The following is a 19,506-nucleotide window of genomic DNA, read 5'->3' as shown; positions in this document are numbered from 1 at the left end:
ATTACCATAAACCTATAAAAAGCTATAGAAAACTATATATGATTGCTCAGACCTACTGAAACTTCTATTTGAGGTAACATGTAATAAATTCTGCTGATCCTCACCTCAGTCTATGGTACCTACATGAAATAGATGGTGGCCCTGCCCCCTCCCCCTTTTTGGTATTTTTGCCATAACAACAAATTTCTGGGAACTGAGAAAAAGTTAATTGGCTACATGCATCAAAGAAAACTATCTATACAGACTTTTACTGGAAAGTCACGAAATAATAACCAAATCCACAGTAAACTACACAGTGATTTAGTTTTCAGCATTTCAAAGAAGTATGTTATTGACAATGCCAAGTTTTCATCAGAAAATTATTTTACAAGAGAAACAATAAAATGTGGCCAACACGCCAGAAACAGATCATAATAGGAACTGTCTCTGAGGAAAATCAAATGTTGGACTTACCAAAAAAAAAAAAAATAAGGTTAAGTTTCTTGGCTATGGCTAATGACTTTATCAGAGTTCATGGCACACCTGACTTCAGCATTTTTGTATGTATATCTGTGTGTCTATCCTTTGTTTCTTGTGTTAGTCATATCAACGTCAAATGTGTACAGGTCACAGCAATTAAAAAATAGTACCAATGAATGTAAGAGGTTCCAAGGAACAGTTGAGAGAGGAAAGAGAAAAATATCAGTAAAAGTATAATAAATGAGACACTTAGAAACTTGATGGAAAACATCAGTCTGTATATCAGCAAAGCTCAACAAAATTTGTGATATATCAGAATGACAAATAAAAGTCAAACTGTCAAAAGTCAGTGACAAGAAAATCTTGAAAATATCAAGAAAAAGGTGACTCATTACTTACAAGGAATCCTGGAAAGCTGAAAAATTTAAGCATACTAGAGATAGGAAGGCAGTGGTGGATCAGAGATTCACTTACATAACGAAAAAAACAAACAAACAAACAAACAAACCTCAAAATCCTGTAACTGGCAAAACACACAGTCAAAACTGGTGTAAATGATGATCTCTCCAAATAAACACCAAATGAGAGAATGTATAAGGCTTAAAATAAAGTCGCTCCTATATTAAAGAAAAGTCAGCAGTCTATAACTGAACCTTCTTCATTAGGAAAAACTAACAAAACAAGCAAACAAAAAACAGAACAAACTATAAGCCCAAAGTATAAGGGAGATATAAAAAACCAACTAGCCTGAAACTATATATTGAAATGATCAACAACATTCTCAAAATTTAGATATCTTTATAATTTAAAAAAAAGACAATTCAATTTACAAAACTTATAAATTCATTGAATGGTCAGCCTTATATCAGTGTAAACATAAATAAAGGAATATGATCAAAAATATGACAAATAGGAAAACCTAGATGATGTGGGTAAATTCTCATGTCTCAATCAAACTACAGTAGACCCTGGAAGAAACAGAACATTTAACAGTTCTACAGCTAATACATAAATTAGCTCATTTAAAAGAAAAACTAACAGTTGAAAATTCCAAAAGTTAATGAATTTAATGGTCAGGTCTAACCAATCACTGAAAGAAGAAATAACACCAATGTCTCACAAATTATTCTAAAAACAAAGGGCAAAAAGTATGTGCCAATTCATTTTATGACAGCAGTTTTATTCTAAAGTCAAACCCAACAACATTTCAAGGGAAACAAATGCTATAATTCAAGTCCCTTGTGAACATACATACATACACTATCCTTAGTAGACCCATGAAGGGAAGTAGTCTCTCTGAGGTAGTAGAGAGTGAGTGCTGAAAGGCAGATGGCTTGGGAGTTGTATAGGGCAGAAACTGGAACTTTTGGGGTAGAAGAATCCATTTCCATATTTGTTGGAAGGTCAATAACCTAAAAACATTGGGTGAGCTGAGAAACTCTGGACAGAAATATTGGTACAATGATTACATCTGCAGGCAGTTAGGAGCCAGAAAGCTCCTGATAAAAAGGTCAACATATTAACGTCCATTGATACAGCTTCTGAGAGTTCAGAGGAACAGATATGAAGATAGAATCATATACCACAAAAGTTCCCTTTTCAATATTATCAAATTAAGTCTAGTAGAAAGGGTTAACATAGTATATGAAAGTACTGAATCATGTTGCTTTTAATATCTAAGTATCAATATAATGAATCTTAATGAAAGAGAACCATTTTATGATCTAATAGAGAAAAACTGTTTGACAAAACATATTCCATTTTCACTATAAACTGTAAAGATAGAAGAGAACATCCAAGATTAAGATGGGTGTCCATGAACAACTTACAGCTAACATCTTACTTGATAGAAGATTAAATGCCTTCCCTTTACAGCAAGAACAAGACAAAAGAGTCTCTTTCACTACTTCTATTTAACATTATGCTAGATGTTCTAGGTAGGAATATTAAATAATAAAAAGGTCATGAATCTAGGTTGCAAAAGAAAGCATAAAATAAATCTATTCACAAGGACAAGATCTTGTATACCAAGAAGTCTATTTAATAAAGTGGTCACTAGAAAAGGAATTCAGGGAATTTGATAAGCAACCCAAATGAATTTTAAAACTGAACTAAATTTCCTTATCAAAACAAATAGGACTTTTAAGAATATATTTTAAAGAAATTACAAGAGTTGGTGTATAGTTCTATGGTAAAATATTTGTCACCCGTGCAAAACACCCCATATTTGATTACCAGTATTATAAAAAAATAAAACTCTTGTCTAAGAGGAATCACAAAATTGATATGTTAAACACTAGAAACACCACTGAAAGCATTTAAAGCACACATGAATAACTAGCAAGATATCTGTCCTCTATAGACATCAAGGCTTAATATTGTAGATGGCAATAGTCACCAAAAGGATTTATAAAAGTAACAGATGTTATTAACATACCAGCTGCCTGCTGACATTGTTTAAGTAGAAATTGGCAAGGTAATTCTAGAATTGTATCAATTTTCAGGATTCCAAATTAGTCAAAACCATTCTTTAATAAATATGGATAACTCAGACATGACTACTTGCAATGATTAAAAGGAGAATTAAGTAAATTAGATTTCAAACTAAAATGTTTTGCTGCAAATGATATTATCAAGGAAATGAAAGACCCAACAAAGGGGAAAGATAGTTCTAATTTATTTATCTGACTGACACTCGTATCCAGAACATATGAAGAGCTTGCATTTTAACAACAAAGAAAAAACATTCAAGTACTCATGCTGGTACTATAAACATGGTTAAAATCATGTCTAGTGAAGTCATGGGCCTACTGGAGACCTTTGGATGTTTTGCTAAGAGCTCATGTTGTCAACCATCCTTTAAATATTTAGGTTTATATTCACAGAGTTGTGCTTGGTCAAAGAAACTTCGTATTAAAGTACCCAACAATTAGTGCACAGATGAAGTGTTCAAGGTGCTGTGAATAAGAGACTGAATGTTCATACACAGAAGCACCCTCCACCCTTTGCAAGGTTCAGAAAGCATCACAGAAGAGAACGCAGAAAGAATGTCAGAGCTAGAGTTTCTCGAAGACAACTGTGAAGTGCTATCCTCTGGACATGACATGATACTGCAAACATGGACATCACTTTGAAAAACACTTTGGGAATAGCTCCAAATGTTAAGAACAGCATTTTCAATTTAACAATTCCTCTATATGGTGTATTTTGAGAATATTAAATATGTATCTACACAAAACCACCCATAAAACATCAAGTATCAAGCCAGAATTATCTAACAGACCATAGAAATCCAAGTCATGATTTAGGTAACAAACATATATGGGGATCCTAAAATGGAATGTTTGAGAAGAACACTAAATATGGGAATAGTAAAAAGATTCTTAATATGCAGTGGATAAAAAGTAAATGAAAATTTAATGTGTAATGAAGCTGAGTTTTTCCTGCAGTCCTAGTCTGTGTTGTAGCACAAATCTTCACCACAACCTTGCTTCAGAATGTACAACAAGCACGCTTTGCATTGTGTATGCATCATGTGACATAACAATAAATTATGGTACATGAAACACATGGGCTCAGATTTGAAAGCATTATATGTTTTAAGCTACATTCTTTTAACTATAGACACAAAGCTTTCTGCTGTTATAGAAATATACTTGTTTGATTATAGAAAATTAAGATGTTCAATATCCCTCTGCCAGCATTCCTCAGCAAATAAGTATTAAATTTGTATACGTAATTTATATAACTATACACCTATGGTCACATAAAACCTGCTCAGGCAAAAGAAGGAGTTGAGTAGAGAATGCTGAAAAGGTTCTGTTTTAGAGTACCTAGAAAAATGTTGTCAGTGTGGCCAGTCATAATTAAACCAGCCCCGGAAACATAGGAGTTGGACCGGTGCCGATAGGAATGTCTTAGTGCTCACATCTTCTTTTTGTTCTTCCTCAACACAAGCTGTAAACTAGGTAATTATTATACATTTCAAATTTCAAATTTTGACTAAATCTGCAAGATATCATTCATGTGATTGTTTCACAAAATCCTTCCTGAATGGAAATAAAACTTGTTCTTTGAGTTTTGACGGCACTACATTAGAAAACCTATTTAACACACTAGTTTTCTTAAGCCATACCTATTTATGTATATGTATTATAATGCCTTAATACAATAAAAATGTTTTAGAAGCAATAACTATATTTCACACCAGACTTGACCATCACATGCTTTCACAAGCACATTGCAGACACTTAACAAAAAATTATGGATTCTCTATAACTTCATTTATAACTAATTCTAGGACCTATAAAAGACATACTTCATAAACACTAGTAGATCAGATGTGGTTCTTAATTCCTTATACAGTATTTTAGCAGGAAAAACCAGCTGAAGTATTATGAATGAAGACAAAGAATGAGCTAGCTTACCTGAATACATCCTTCATCAATTTTGCCCCTTTCAGGATCCATTTTAAAGTGTGCAGTTTTTTGAAAATGGTACATCACAGGAAGTGATATGGACTGATTTTTACAATGCACAGAATATCAGAATATTCACCCATATGACAAGGTGCAAAAATAAAGTTACTTTCCTGGATCAAACTGTAATATGACAGGAAGTCCAGACCCTGTCAGTGCTAACTCCACTTTCTGAAGTCGATTACCTGAAAAAAATAATAAATATAGAACACAGTGAGGAGTGTTCAGAAAATCAAAAATGCATTTGTCTAGCCCACATGATATCACTCTAAAATATGATGATAAATGGGAACCCCCCACTCAAGCGTGAGTGAGTAAATGCAGTGATTGCCTTCTCTAAGCTACACATAATTTTGGGTCTTGACACAGTTAAGAATAAAAAAGAAGCTACTCTGATGGATTTACATTCTGGAGAGTAAGACTGACAGAGAGAAACAACATTTAAAACAGTCCCTGAGGACTATATGCAAAGGGAAAGTAGAGTGAGACAGAATACAATGCCTTAGAGACATTGTTTTAGGTAGGGATATTCAAACAGGCCACTTTTTATACACACAGCAACATTTGGGCAAGCATTCAATGGAAATGAACATCCATGAAAAATGTATTCCAAGCACAAAGAACAAAGTCATGAACTCTAAAGTACAAATGTGCTTCTCATGTTCAAAAAAGTTATAAGAAACCAAGAATACACATTACCTCACGATAAAGAATTAGACAAAGCAATATCTTACAAATGGACTAAGAAACAAGCTGGTAAGGTCATTTTAATATGTAACAAAATTGTCCTCAAATCAGAACTAATCAAAAGAGATAGGGAAGGACAAAACAGGCTCATCAAAGAAAAAAATCCACCAAAAGGCATTTCAATTCTTAACACCCATGCCCCAAACACAGGGGTACCCAAGTTTGTCAAAGAAACATTACTGTAGTCTAAATTGCATACTGATCCTCACAGGCAACTAGGACATCCAGAGAATCCTAAGTACATAATTTAAAATCCTATAACTCCATTAAATTGAAAAATCTCCAAGAAATGGATAATTTTGACCACAGATACCACTTGCCAAAGTTAAATCACAATCAAATAAATATTTTACATTGACTTATAACCCCTAAAGAAATAGAAATAGCAATTACAAGTTATCCAATGACAAAAAAACAGAACCAGAGTGTTTTAGTGCAGATTTCCACCAGACTTTCAAAGAAGAGTTGATGCCAATACTCATCAAATAGACTCACAAAATGAGAAACAGTTGGAATGCTGCCCAATTAACTTTATGAGACCACAGCTACAGTGACACCCAAACCTCACGGAGACTCAACAATGAGAGAGAGAGAGAGAGAGAGAGAGAGAGAGAGAGAGAGAGAGAGAGAGAGAGAGAATATAAGACAGAGCAATTTCTCTTATGAATATAGTTCTAAAACTACTCAAAAAATATGTGCAAAACAAATGGTAGCATACACCAAAAAGATCATCCAGGATGATAAAGTAGGCTTTATCTCAGAAATGCAGTAATGGCTCAATATGCAAAAATCAAGAAATGTAATGCATCATACAATCAAACTACAAAGAATAAATACACATGATCATATCATTAGATGCTGAAAAGATCTTTGAAAAATGCAAGATCTCTTCATGATGAAAATCCTAGAGAGATTAGGGATACAAGAGACAAACCTAAACACAATAAAGAAAATTTACATCAAGCCTATGGCCAAATTAAATGGAGAAAAACTCAAAGCAATTCCACTAAAGATCAAGACAAGGCTATTTCCTCTTTCCATATATATTCAAGACAGTACTTGAAATCTTAACTAGAACAATAAGACTACTAAAGGAAATGAAAGGAATAAAAATTAGAAAGGAAGAATTCAACATATCACATTATATATAGTATAATGCATATATATATATATATATATATATATATATATATATATATATATATATATATATGCAAACCCAAAAAAACTTCCACAAGGGGTACTCTTACAGCTGATAAAGATTTTCAGTAACGTAGCTGAATGCAAGATTAACTCAAAACAATCAGTGGCCCTTCAATAAACAAAGAACAAATGGACTGAGAAATAAATCAGGGAATCGTCATATTTTACAATAGCCTCAAATATTATAAAATATCTTGATATAAGCCCAACTTAAAAATTGAAAGTTTTTTATGAAAAAAAACGTCATTCTTTGAAGAAAGAAACTGAAAAAGATATCAGATTATGGATAGATCTCCCATAGTCATGGATCAGTAGAATTAGTATAGTAAAACCGGCCATCCTACTACAAGCAATCAAAAGATTCAATAAAACCTCATCAAAATTCCAACACAATTCTTTACAGACCTTGAAATGGCCATTCCTAACTTTATATGAAAAAACAAACACACACCAGGTTAACTGAACGGTAAAAGATGTGCTGGAGGTCTCACCATTACAGATCTCATGTAGTAGTAGTAGTACAGAGTAGTATCCACATGACACTGGCATAAAAAGATACCTTTTTAAGTGTGATCAAATTGAAGACCCAGACATAAATCTACAAACACAGGGAAACCTGAGTTTTGAAAAAAATAGTCAGAAATACACACTTGATTAAAACAAAAGACAACATAGTAAACAAATTCTGGTAGTCTAACTGGATGTCTGCATTTGGAAGAATGCAACTAAAAGTATACTTATCGCCCTGCAGAAAACTTGATTAGAAGTGAGTCAAAATCTTTGATATAAAACCAGATACACAAAGCCTGGTAGAAAAGAATATGGGGAATAACCTTGACACAGAAGACGACTTTCTAAACAGAACACCAATAAGGGCAGATACTATGATCAAAAATTAATAAATGGGACTTCATGAAATTGAAGTTTCCATAAACCAAAGGATTCAATCAATCAGACAAATCAGTAACCTACAGAATATTAAAAGATGTTTACCAATTAATATCCAAAATATATAAAGAACTAAAGAAACCAAATTTCAACAAACAAGTAATCCAATTTTTAAAAATGGGGCACAGATCTAAACAGAACGCTCAATAGAGAAATCTCAAATAGCTGAGAAATAAAGAAATGTTCAACATCTTTAGCCATCAAGGAAACTTTGAGAGTGTCAAGAGTGGCTAAAATCAATAATACAAGTGACAGCTCATGCTGGCTTGGATGTTGAGCAATGAAAAACTCCTCCATTGCTGGTAGGAATGCAAACTTGTACAGCCATTATGGAAATGTCTATTTCTCAGAAAGTTGGGAATTGATCTACCTCAAGATCCAGCTATACCACTCTTAGGAATATTCCCAAAGGTTGCTCCATCCACAAAGACATTTAGTCAACCATGTTTTTTTAGCTTTATTCATGATAGCCAGAAAACAACCTAGATGCCCCTAACAAAAGAATGGATAAAGAAAGAGTGGTACATGTACATATTAGAGTATTATTCAAGCTGTTAAAAAACTAAGATCATGAAATTTGAAGTCAAATAGATGAAACTATTAAAAGCCAACCGGAGTGAGGCAAACTAGACCCAGAAAAATAAATATTGTATATATTGGCTTTTAAGTAGATATTAGGCATTAAGTAAATAATAACCAAGCTACACTCCCTAGGTGCAGAGAGATTAGGTAAAGAGACAAGGTTTAAGAAAGGAATACATGGATCTCCTTGGGAAGAAGAAATAGAATATAGCATTAACAGGTAGACTGGGGATGGGAGCAGGAGGATAAGGTATAGGGGGAGATAGTGCAGGAAGGAATGACTGGAATTAGGAGCTATTTCTGGGGGTGTATAAACCTAATGCAGCAGAAACTTCCTGAAATATATGAAAGTGATCCTAATGGGAACTCCTAGAGATGAGTAATGTAGAGTCACAATTTGCCATCTCTTGTTAACAGGTGAGGCTTCCTGTGGTAGGATTGTATTGCATTCAATTAAATTGTTGGCCAAGGAAACCCATTGGAAATCCCCAAACAACACATGCTGTATCTAGAAAAAGGGATTGCTCTCTGAAAAATGACAGCATTTAATAATGTTAGTTTTATACTTACTTTTCATGGTGTCAGAGTTATCATCTCTCAAAAATCCTTCTTTACTTCCCACAAAATCAAATCTCACAAAGAGAGCATAGTCTTGCCTATGTGAAGGTCCAACATCCTTTTTAATATCAACTACTAGCCTGTAAATATCATAATCCATTATTCTTAAGGCAAAGGTGACATATTTTTGTCAATTGTCAGTATAAATTATTAACCTAATCCTTAAATCTATGCAAGCAGATGGAAACTAATAAAAAATATAGCTGTTACCCATCCTGCAAATTTACTAACAAAGGAAGATTTCAGAGCATAAAGCTCAGAGAAAATACTACTTAATACAAATATTTCTAAAACAAGACTAACTTAAACATAACAACTTTCGCAAACCTCTATCAAATGCCACAGTGATTTTTTTCCAGGAAGAATTCTGTGTAGCTAAGGACTATATAATAACACATATCATCCTGGTAGTAATCTCTGTTATGTATTTGTTTTCTCTAGTAAACAAACTTTTTATTACCAATCATGCGGAGAATGTAATTAGAGAACATGATTTATATGAATCAGAACTTCCTAGAGAAATTTAAAGGTAGGAGAGAAACAAAAGAAAGATTCAAGAATAAAGCTAAAGATAGATTACATCATAGGGTTGGTCGCTGACTATATTTTTCTAGCTTACCTATATGTTATCTCTTCTGTCAGTGGATACTCAAATACACAAAAAGTTGATGTGTGTACTGGCTAGTTTTGTGTGTCAACTTGACCCAAGCTAGAGTTATCACAGAAAAGGCGCCTCAGTTGTGGAAATGCCTTCATGAGACCCAGCTATAAGGCATTTTCTCAACTAGTGACCAAAGGGGGAGGACCCAGCCCACTGTGGTGGTGCCATCCCTGGGATGGTGATCTTGGGATCTATAAGAAAGCAAGCTGAGCAATGAGGGGAAGCAAGACAGTAAGAAATACCCCTCCATGGTCTCTGCATCAACTCCTGCTTCCTGACCTGCTTGAGTTCCAGTCCTGACTTCCTTTGGTGATGAAACAGCAATGTGGAAGTAAGCTGAATAAACCTTCCTCCCCAACTTGCTTCTTGGTCATGATGTTTGTACAGGAATAGAAACTCTGACTAAGACAATATGTAATAATAAAGTGGAATACACGTGATGTTCACAACATATTTAACAATGACTTCAAATATTCACACCTAAATTTCCATACTAGACTCCCTAAATAAAGTTAAAATGCTGTCATAGAAAAGAACATTTGGATTGTTTAAAAGTATATAAGGGTGGAGCAGGCTGAAGAGGTGGCTCAACAGTTAGGATAACCCAGACTTATTTCCCAGAAGCCACACTAAGTGAGTCATAACAATGTACACACTCAGATAAGAAACACAGACATACTCATAAAATAACATAGTAATCATGTGTGCTGAACATTATCTCATAGATTTTCTAAAGAAACTTCCTATACAAAATATTATTAAGACAATTTTGATTATATGAGTAAGGCAATTATTGATTAGCTTTCTGCCTTAGTTTCATTTTTCTTGTTTGTTTGTTTTGTTTGCTTGTTTTATTTTCTTTTTTGGTTGTTGTTGTTGTTGACATAATGAAGCAACTGAAAAGATAAAGGTTTATTTTAGTTCAAAATTCTAGGTCAAATTCCATCAATGCATAGAAGTTAAGGCAAAAATTTAGTTAGTCGCATAATAGTCACAGGGCAGAGCACAGAGAAATAAACACATATGTCTTAGTACTCAATAAGAGTATACTACTATTATACAGCAAAAGATTAAAAAACAGAGAATAGTACAACCCACTTTCAGAATGGATCCCTCCATCACTTAGGGCAATCTTCCATATACATGACCATGGGACAATCTGATGTAAGTAATTAATCTAACCATCATGTTCTCTTAAATTAAAATACAATTCAGCCTTCAAAAATATGGTATCACTAAGTAACAATGTCATAATGGAAGTGCACTGAACATGACCCTCTCAAAAAGAAAAATTGTTAGGTGGGTTATTTACACACGAAAATACTAAGGTATACTGTTGGTTGAACATTGATGGTATTCAGTCAGAAAGGATTTTGTCCTGGTAAGAGCATATATTTGTCCTCTAATATGTTTCACTATGGCATCAAACAAATTTGGATAGTGTGTAGTTACCATAATTTTCATTAATAATTGATATTACAATTTAATTCACTTTTGCTTACTTTGGGCTGAAACAAAATGTAATGACAATCTTTTGATAAGGGAGTAATGACCCTTCATTGGGAACGCAGGACATAAAATCGGTCATATCTATTTTCTTTATTTTGTTTAAGTAGGAAAGGTTATTTAAGGCAATATCTGTCCTTTGATGAATATTTGCTCCCTGTAACAAAAAAGATACAAAATTGTATTAGGGTATAGCAAATAACATATTTTAAAAAGTTTTTAAATTTTTCATAATATAGAAAATGAAAAATATTTGTCTATAAGATAGCATATACCTAAATTTGATTAAGGCACATGATCCAATTCAAAATTTGAGGAGAATGGAGTTAGTCACTAATTTGCAAGAAGCACTCATCTAGTTTATTTCAGACATGATGTGGCACTTTTGCTTAGTTTGCTTACCAGCTCTTCTCCAACACAATCATCTTGCATTATTGCCACCCAGTTTACAGTTTCAGGGCTATTGTTATACAGAAGAGCATGCTCAATTTTTGATGTTCCAAAGAACACAGAACCAAACCGTATACATTCCAATTTCCTTTCACTATTCATGTGAAACAATTCGATTATCTGTTCAACTACACGCACTTTGATGTTCAAGAATGTTTCAGGACGACCTTGCAAACTCACTCTATAAGAAAATAAGATTTGTACATGTGTAAGTATTTTCATTATAAATTTAAATATTTATTTCTTCTAAGTATTTGGAACAAGACTTTTTAAATGGCATTATAACTAACTCAGAAGACTAAGAGCGGTCCCTTTCATATGCTGTTAGATGATATCAGATTCTATAAAGTGAAATATATATGTAACTTCACTTAGTCTGTACTTGAAACAACAATGTTGGAAAACCATAAGATTAATAAGATTAGCTCAAGAATTCTAAGACTCCATTTTAGCTCATTCAAGCCAGGTCCAGCCCAATTTCATCAATATACAAATAGCACAATTCCTTAAAGAATATCGCTCTGAATCTAAACCACTCCCACAGCTCTGTGTACCCAAATCTCGAGGGAGAAAGAGCTGGACTCTCAAATTGCTGAAAATCCTGAGAGATCAGGGGATACCACCACTTCAGCTCACATTCTTGGTCAAAGAGGAACCTGCCTAGTGCCCTTTGGATACAAGAACCTAGGAGCAGACAGGGGCAGGACCCTTCTGGCCTGAGCCCAGAGCTGAAAGCCAGGCACCGGGAGGGCTGACACACCGGAGAGCAGAAGTAAGACCAACTCTCTGCTCCAAGTAACCCATCTGGAGGCTCCAGGACACACAAACTCAAGAGCAGCTCTCTGTTCCCAGATCTGGCTGAAAGAAAACAGGTCTACAGGAGTGCTGATATACAGGCCTACAGGAGGGTTGAGCCACTCTCAAAGACATCAAAAGAAGCTAACACTAGAGACAAAGTGCGGGCCAGAGGCAACTGAAGGAACCTAAGCAACAGAAACCAAGGCTACTTGGCATCATCAGAGCTCAGTTCTACCACAAAAAACAAACACTGCATATCCCCAAACACCGGAAAGGCAGGATTTGTATTTAAAATCACATCTCATGAGGATAATAGAACATTTTAAGAAGGGCATAAATAACTCCCTTAAGGAAAGAAATATTCAGCATCCTTGGTCATCAGGGAAAGGCAAATCAAAACAACCCTGAGATTCCACTTTACACCAGTCAGAAAGGCTAAGATAAAAACCTCAGGTGACAGAAGATGCTGGCTAGCATGTGAGGAAAGAGGAATATTCCTCCATTGTTGGTACTGCAAATGGTCAACCACTCTAGAAATCAGTCTGGAGGTTCCTCAGAAACTTGGACATTCCACTACCTGAGGACCCAGCTATACCTCTCCTGGGCATATACCCAAAAGATGTTCCAACCCACGACAAAGACATATGCTCCACTATGTTCATATCAGCCTTATTTATAATAGCCAGACACTGGAACAGAGGAATGGATTCAAAATATGTGGTATATCTACACAATGGAGTACTATTCAGCAATCAAAAACAATGACTTCATGGAATTCATAGGCAAATGGAATGAACTAGAAAATATCATCCTGAGTGAGGTAACCCAATCACAGAAAAACACAAATGGTATGCACTTACTGATAAGTGGATATTAGCCCAAAAGCTTGAATTACTCAAGACACAATCTTCCTATGAAGATCAAGAAAAAGGATGACCAAAATGTGGATGCTTCCACTCCTTCTTAAAATCGGGAACAAAAATATCCATAAGAGGGGATATGGAGGCAAAGTTTAGAGCAGAGACTGAAGGAACAGACATTCAAATGCTACCCCACATGTGACCCATAGATATATATATATATCTCCACCAAAACAAGATAAGGGTGATGAAGCTAAGAAGTGCATGCTGAAAGGGACCTCGGATATAGATCTCTCCTGAGAGACACAACCAGACCATATCAAATACAGAGGTGAATGCTAGTAGCAAACCAATGAATTGAGAACAGGACTCCCTTTGGGGGAAGAGGAATAATTGAAAGAGCTAAAGTTTGGAGGTAATAGAGGAAGGATTAGAAGAGCTAAAGGGGCTTGCAACCCCATAAGAACAACAATGCCAACCAATCAGACCTTCCAGGGACTAAACCATTATGCAAAGACTATACATGGACTGACTCAGGGCTCCAATTGCATATGTAGCAGAAAATAGCCTTGTTTGATCATCAGTAGAAGGGGAAGCCATTGTTCCTGTCATGGTTGGAACCCCCAGTGCAGGATAAAGTCAGGGAGTGGTAAGGGGGTGGGGGCTGGGGGAACACACTTATGGGGAAGGGGGAAGGAATAGGGGACTTATGGACAGGAAACCAGGAAAGGGATTAACATTTGAAATGTAAATAAAGAAATACATCCAATAAAAAAAGAAAAAGAAAGAAATACAGGAAAACACAGGTAAAAAAGTAGAAGACCTTAAAGAAGAAACACAAAATGCCCTTAAAAATTACAGTAAAACACAACCAAACAGATATAGGAATTGAACAAAACCATCCAGGATGTAAAAATTGAAAATAGAAACAATGAAGATGGCACAAAGGGAAACAACCCTGGAGATAGAAAACATAGGAAAGAGATCAGGAATCATACATACAATCATCACCAACAGAATACAAGAGATAGAAGCGATAATTTCAGGGGCAAAAGATACCATAAAAAACATTGACACAACCATCAAAGAAAATGTAAAATGCAAACATCTCCTAACCTAAAACATCCAGGAAATACAGGACACAATAAGAAGACCAAACCTAACAATAATAGGTATAGGAGAGAGTGAAGACTCCCAACTTAAAGGGCCAGTAAATATCTTCAACAAAATTATACAAGAAAACTTGCCTAATCTAAAGAAAAAGATGCTCATAGGCATACAAGTAGCCTACAGAATTCCAAATAGATGGTCCAGAAAAGAAAGTCCTCCCGTCACATAATAGTAAAAATATCAAATTCACGAAACAAAGAAAGAATTTTAAAAGCAGTAAGGGAAAAAGGTCAAGTAACATATAAAGGCAGACCTATCAGAATTAAACCAGACTTCACACAAGAGACTATGAAAGCCAGAAGATCTAGGATGGTGTCAAACAGACCCTAACAGAACACAAATTCCAGCCCAACCTACTATATCCAGCAAAACTGTCAATTCACATAGATGGAGAAACCAAGATATTCTCCAACAAAACAAAATTTACACAATATTTTTCTACAAATCCAGCCCTACAAAGGATAAGAGATAGAAAACTCTAACACAAGGAAGGAAACTACACCCTAGAAAAAGCAAGGAAGTAGTCCCTTTACAACGAAACCAAAGGAAAAGAGACACACAAACAAAATTCCTCCTCTAACAACTAAAAATAACAGAAAACAACAATCACTTATTCCTTAATATCTCTTAACATCAATGGAAACAATTCCCCAATAAAAAACATAGACTAACAGAATGGATACTTAGAGAACCCAACATTTTGCTGCACACAGGAAACACACCTGAGGACAAAGACAGACAACAATGCAAAGTAAAAGGCTGGAAAACACCTTTCCAAGGAAATGATCTGAGCAATCAAGATGGAGTAGCCATTCTAATATCCAATAAAATCAACTTTCAACCAAAAGTTATCAAAAAACGTAAGGAAGGGCACTTCATATTCATCAAAGAAGAATCCACCTAGATGAACTCTTAATCCTAAATATCTATGCTCCAAATGCAAGGGCAACTACATTCATAAAAAAAATACTTTACTAAAGCTCAAATCATACATTGCACCACACAGGATAATAGTAGGAAACTTCAACCCACCACTCTCCTCAAGAGACAGGTCATGGAAACAGAAAGTGAATGAAGATACAATAAAACTAATGGAAGTTATGTACCAAATGAATTTAACAGATACCTAAAGGACATTTCATTCTAAAACAAAAGAATATATATTCTTCTCAGCATGACATTGTACCATAAAATCAGTCACAAAGCAGGCCACAACAGATACAAGAACCTTGAAATAATCCCATGCATCCTATCAGATCACCACAGACTATGGCTGGTCTTCAATAACAACAACAATAACTACAGAAAGCCCACACATACATAGAAGTTGGACAATGCTCTACTCAATGATAACTTGGACAAGACAGTAATAAAGAAAGAAATTAAAGGCATTTTAGAATTTAATGAAAATGAAGGCACAACATATCCAAACTTAAGGGATACAATGAAGGCAGTGCTAATAGGAAAACTCAAAGGTCTGAATGTCTTCAAAAAGAAACAGGATAGTACATACATTAGGTGCTAGACAGCACACCTAAGAGCTCCAGAACAAAAATAAGCAAATAACCCAATAGGACCAGAAGGCAAGACATAATCAAACTTATGGCTGAAATCAAACAAGTAGAAACAAAAAGGTCTATACAAAGAATCAACAAAACAAGGAGCTGGTGCTTTGAGAAAATCAACAAGATAGACAAACCCTTACCTAAATAACTAGGGGGCACAGAGAGTGTATCAAAATTAACAAAATCAGAAAAGGGAGACTTAAGAACAGACTCAGAGGAAATTCAAAAATTATCAGCTACTACTACAAAATCCTGTATTCAACAAAACTGGAAAATCTGGAGGAAATGGACAATTCTCCAAACAAATACTAGGTACCAAAGTTGAATCGGGAACAGATAAACCACTTAAACAATCCCATAACTCCTAAAGAAATAGAAGCGGTTATTAAAAGTCTCCCAACCAAAAACATACCCATGACCAGATGGGTTTAGTGCAGAAGTCTCTCAGACCTTTATAGAAGACTTCATACCAATACTGTCCAAACTATTCCACAAAATAGAAACAGAAGGATCAGTACCCAATTCCTTCTATGAAACCACGATTACTCTTATACATATACCACATAAAGACCCAACAAAGAGAACTTCAGACCAATTTTCCTTATGAATGTCAACACAAAAATACTCTAAATTCTTGTAAACCAAATCCAAGAACACATCAAAACAATCATCCATCATGATCCAGTAGGCTTCATCTCAGGGATGTGGGGCTGATTCAATATATGGCAATCCATCAACCTAATCCACTATATAAAGAAACTCAAAGAAAAAAGAACACATGATCATTTGATTATTTGCTGAGAAAGCATTTGTCAAAATTCAATACCACTTCAGGATAAAAATCTTGGAAAGAGCAGGAATTCAAGGCCCATACCTAAACAAAGTAAAAGCAATATACAGCAAACCAGTAGCCCACACCAAACTACTTGAAAACTTGAAGCAATCACACTAAAATCAGGGACTAGACAAGGCCACCCACTTTCCCCCTACTTATTCAATATAGTACTTGAAGTCATAGGCAGAGAAATCAGAAAACAAAAGGAGGTCAAGGGGATACAGATCGGAAAAGAAGAAGTCAAAATATCACTATTTGCAGATGATATGATAGTATATTTAAGTGATCCCAAAAGTTCCACCAGAGAACTACTAAAGCTGATAAACACCTTCAGCAATGTGGCTGGGTATAAAATTATCCTCTACTCAAAGGATAAACAGACTAGGAAAAAAATTAGGGAAATGACACCCTTCACAATTGTCCCAAAAAACATAAAATGCCTCGTTGTGATTCTAACCAAGCAAGTGAAAGGAATGTACAAAGGATAAACAGACTAGGAAAGAAATTAGGGAAATGACACCCTTCACAATTGTCCCAAAAAACATAAATGCCTCACAGATTCTTTTTTTTTTTAACTTAATATTTCTTATATACATTTTGAGCAGTTATTCCCTTTCCGGTTTCGGGCAAACATCCCCCTCCTTCCTTGAGGTGTGTTCCCCTCCCCACCTCCCCCTATTGCCGCTCCCCCCCAACCGTCTAGTTCACTGTAGAAGGCAGGAAATAATCAAACTCAGAGCTGAAATCAACCAAGTAGAAACAAAAAAGGACCATAGAAGAATCCACAGAACCAAAGTTGGTCTTTGAGAAAATCAACAAGATAGATAAACCTTCTTACAGACTAACGTAGAGGACACAGAGAGTGTGTCCAAATTAACAAAATCAGAAATGAAAAGGAGACATAACTACAGATTCAGAGGAAATTCAAAAATCATGAGATCTTACTATAAAAGCCTATATTCAATAAAACTTGAAAAATCTGCAGGAAATGGATAATTTCCTAGACAGATACCAGGTACCGAAGTTAAATCAGGAACAGATAAACCAGTTAAACAACCTCGTTGTGATTCTAACCAAGCAAGTGAAAGAAATGTACGACAAGAACTTCTAGTCTCTGAAGAAAGAAATTGAAGATCTCAGAAGACGGAAAGACACCCCATGCTCATGGATATGCAGGATTAATACTATAAAAATGGCCATTTTGCCAAAAGCAATCTATAGATTCAATGCAATCCCCATCAAAATACCAACTCAATTCTTCCCAGAGTTAGAAAGATCAAGTTGGAAATTCACTGGGAGTAACAAAACAAAACAAAACAAAACAAAAAAAAAAAAAAAAAAACCACCAAGGATAGGAAAACTATTCTCAGCAATAAAAGAACTTTGGGAGAATCATGATCCCCGACCTCCCTGACCTCAAAGCAGTATACAGACCAGTAGTGATAAAACTGTATGGTATTGGTACAGAGACAGGCAGGTGAGATCAGTGCAAAGAGAATTGAAGACTAGAAATGAATACTCGTACACCTATGGTCACTTGATCTTTGACAAAGGAGCTAATGCCTTCCAGTGGAAAAAAGATAGCATTTTCAACAAATAATGCTGGTTCAATTAGACTTCACCTGTAAAAGAATGCAAATTGACCCATTCTTATCCCTTCATACAAAGCTTAAGTCCAAGTGGATCAAGGAACTCCACACTAAACCAATATATTCAAGCCAAAAAAAAAGAAAAAAATGGGGAAGAGCGTCGCACACATGTGCACTGGGGAAACTTTCCTGAACAAAAACCAATGGCTTATTCTCTAAGATCAAGAATCAAAAAATGGGACCTAATAAAACTGCAAAGCTTCTGTAAGGCAAAGGACACTGTCATTAGGACAAACAGCAACCAACAGATTGGGAAAAGATCTTTACCAATCCTAAATCTGGTAAAAGGCTAATATCCAATATATAGAAAGAACTGAAGAAATTAGACTCCAGAGAGACAAATAACCCTATTGAAAATGGATTACAGAGCTAAACAAAGAATTCTCAACTGAGGAATATCGAATAGCTGAGAAGTACCTGAAGAAATGCTTAACATCCTGAGTCATCAGGAAAATGCTAATCAAAACAACCCTGAAATTCCACCTCACACCAGTCAGAATGGCTAAGATCAAAACCTCAGGTGACAACAGATGCTAGTGAGGATATGGAGAAAGAGGAACACTCCTCCATTGTTGGTGGGATTGCAGACTGATACAACCATTCTGGAAATCAGTCTGGAGGTTCCTCAGATAATTGGACATTGCACTACCTGAGGACTCAGCTCTACCTCCCCTGGGCATATACCCAAAAGAAGCTCCAACATACAACAAAAACACATGCTCCATTATATTTATAGCAGCCTTATTCATAATAGCCAGAAGCTGGGAAGAACCCAGATACCCTTTAACAGAGGAATGGATACAGAAAATATGGTACATCTATACAATGAATTACTACTCAGCTATCAAAAACAGTGACTTCATAGGCAAATGGATGGAACTAGAAAATATCACCCTGAGTATGGTAATCTAATCACTGAAAAATACACAGAGTATGCACTCACTGATAAGTAGACATTAGCCCAAAAGCTCAAATTA

General features: G+C 35.2%; 1 protein-coding gene across 1 annotated transcript in view; it reads right to left on the bottom strand.

The window, feature by feature from the left end:
- The window catches only part of LOC116887837 (cilia- and flagella-associated protein 47-like), a 75,323-nt gene that overhangs the window by 49,408 nt on the left and 6,409 nt on the right, over window positions 1–19,506 (bottom strand). Inside the window, 6 exon segments of the mRNA XM_032889348.1 lie at window positions 4,887–4,990; window positions 4,993–5,035; window positions 5,037–5,122; window positions 8,988–9,115; window positions 11,199–11,359; window positions 11,605–11,833. Coding sequence (XP_032745239.1) covers window positions 4,887–4,990; window positions 4,993–5,035; window positions 5,037–5,122; window positions 8,988–9,115; window positions 11,199–11,359; window positions 11,605–11,833 — 751 coding nt within the window.

Source organism: Rattus rattus, chromosome X (assembly GCF_011064425.1).
Source record: "Rattus rattus isolate New Zealand chromosome X, Rrattus_CSIRO_v1, whole genome shotgun sequence".
Classification (NCBI taxonomy): domain Eukaryota; kingdom Metazoa; phylum Chordata; class Mammalia; order Rodentia; family Muridae; genus Rattus; species Rattus rattus.
Note: the sequence above shows the minus strand (reverse complement) of the source record. Positions and strands in the feature narration are given on the sequence as shown.